General features: G+C 60.7%; 1 protein-coding gene across 1 annotated transcript in view; it reads right to left on the bottom strand.

Moving 5' to 3' along the window:
• Nucleotides 1-46: 46 nt before the first annotated feature.
• The window catches only part of LOC104507937 (WD repeat-containing protein 18-like), a gene marked incomplete at both ends in the record, with an annotated part of 2554 nt that continues 2190 nt past the window's right edge, over nt 47-410 (bottom strand). The window contains one exon of the mRNA XM_010149379.1: nt 47-171. Coding sequence (XP_010147681.1) covers nt 47-171 — 125 coding nt within the window. The remainder of the gene's footprint in view (nt 172-410) is intronic.

The raw sequence follows: 410 nt of genomic DNA, 5'->3' as shown, positions 1-410 counted from the left end.
GGGAGGTGCGGCAGGGAAGGGATCCCGGGGATAAGGCCGTGCCCACCTTTGTGATTCATCGTCCTCAGGCACTGCTTGCTCTGGATGTCCCACAGCCGGACGGTTTCGTCGGGGGAGCCGGAGAGCAGCAGGCTGCCGTCCGTGGAGACCGACAGACACGTCACCTGGTTCCTGGGAAGGGAGGAGGAAGTTTAAACTCGGGATGACCCGAGGAGTGCCCGAAACTGGGGACCACCAACTTGCTGGCTGCCTTCCCTCCCTGGCCTAGCTGGGAGAGAGAGAAATGAAAATAAAGACAACTACGAGGCTGGAGAAGACGCTGCTGCTGCAAAGGTGGTTCCTGGCAAAGGAGGGTCTGCCACGCCACGGGACGCTTCTTGGCTTCAGCCCTTCAAACAGCTCCACCCGAG

This window comes from Eurypyga helias, unplaced genomic scaffold (genome assembly GCF_000690775.1).
Source record: "Eurypyga helias isolate BGI_N326 unplaced genomic scaffold, ASM69077v1 scaffold20663, whole genome shotgun sequence".
Taxonomy (NCBI): domain Eukaryota; kingdom Metazoa; phylum Chordata; class Aves; order Eurypygiformes; family Eurypygidae; genus Eurypyga; species Eurypyga helias.
The sequence above is the reverse complement of the archived record's forward strand: the minus strand, read 5'-3'. Positions and strand labels throughout refer to the sequence as shown.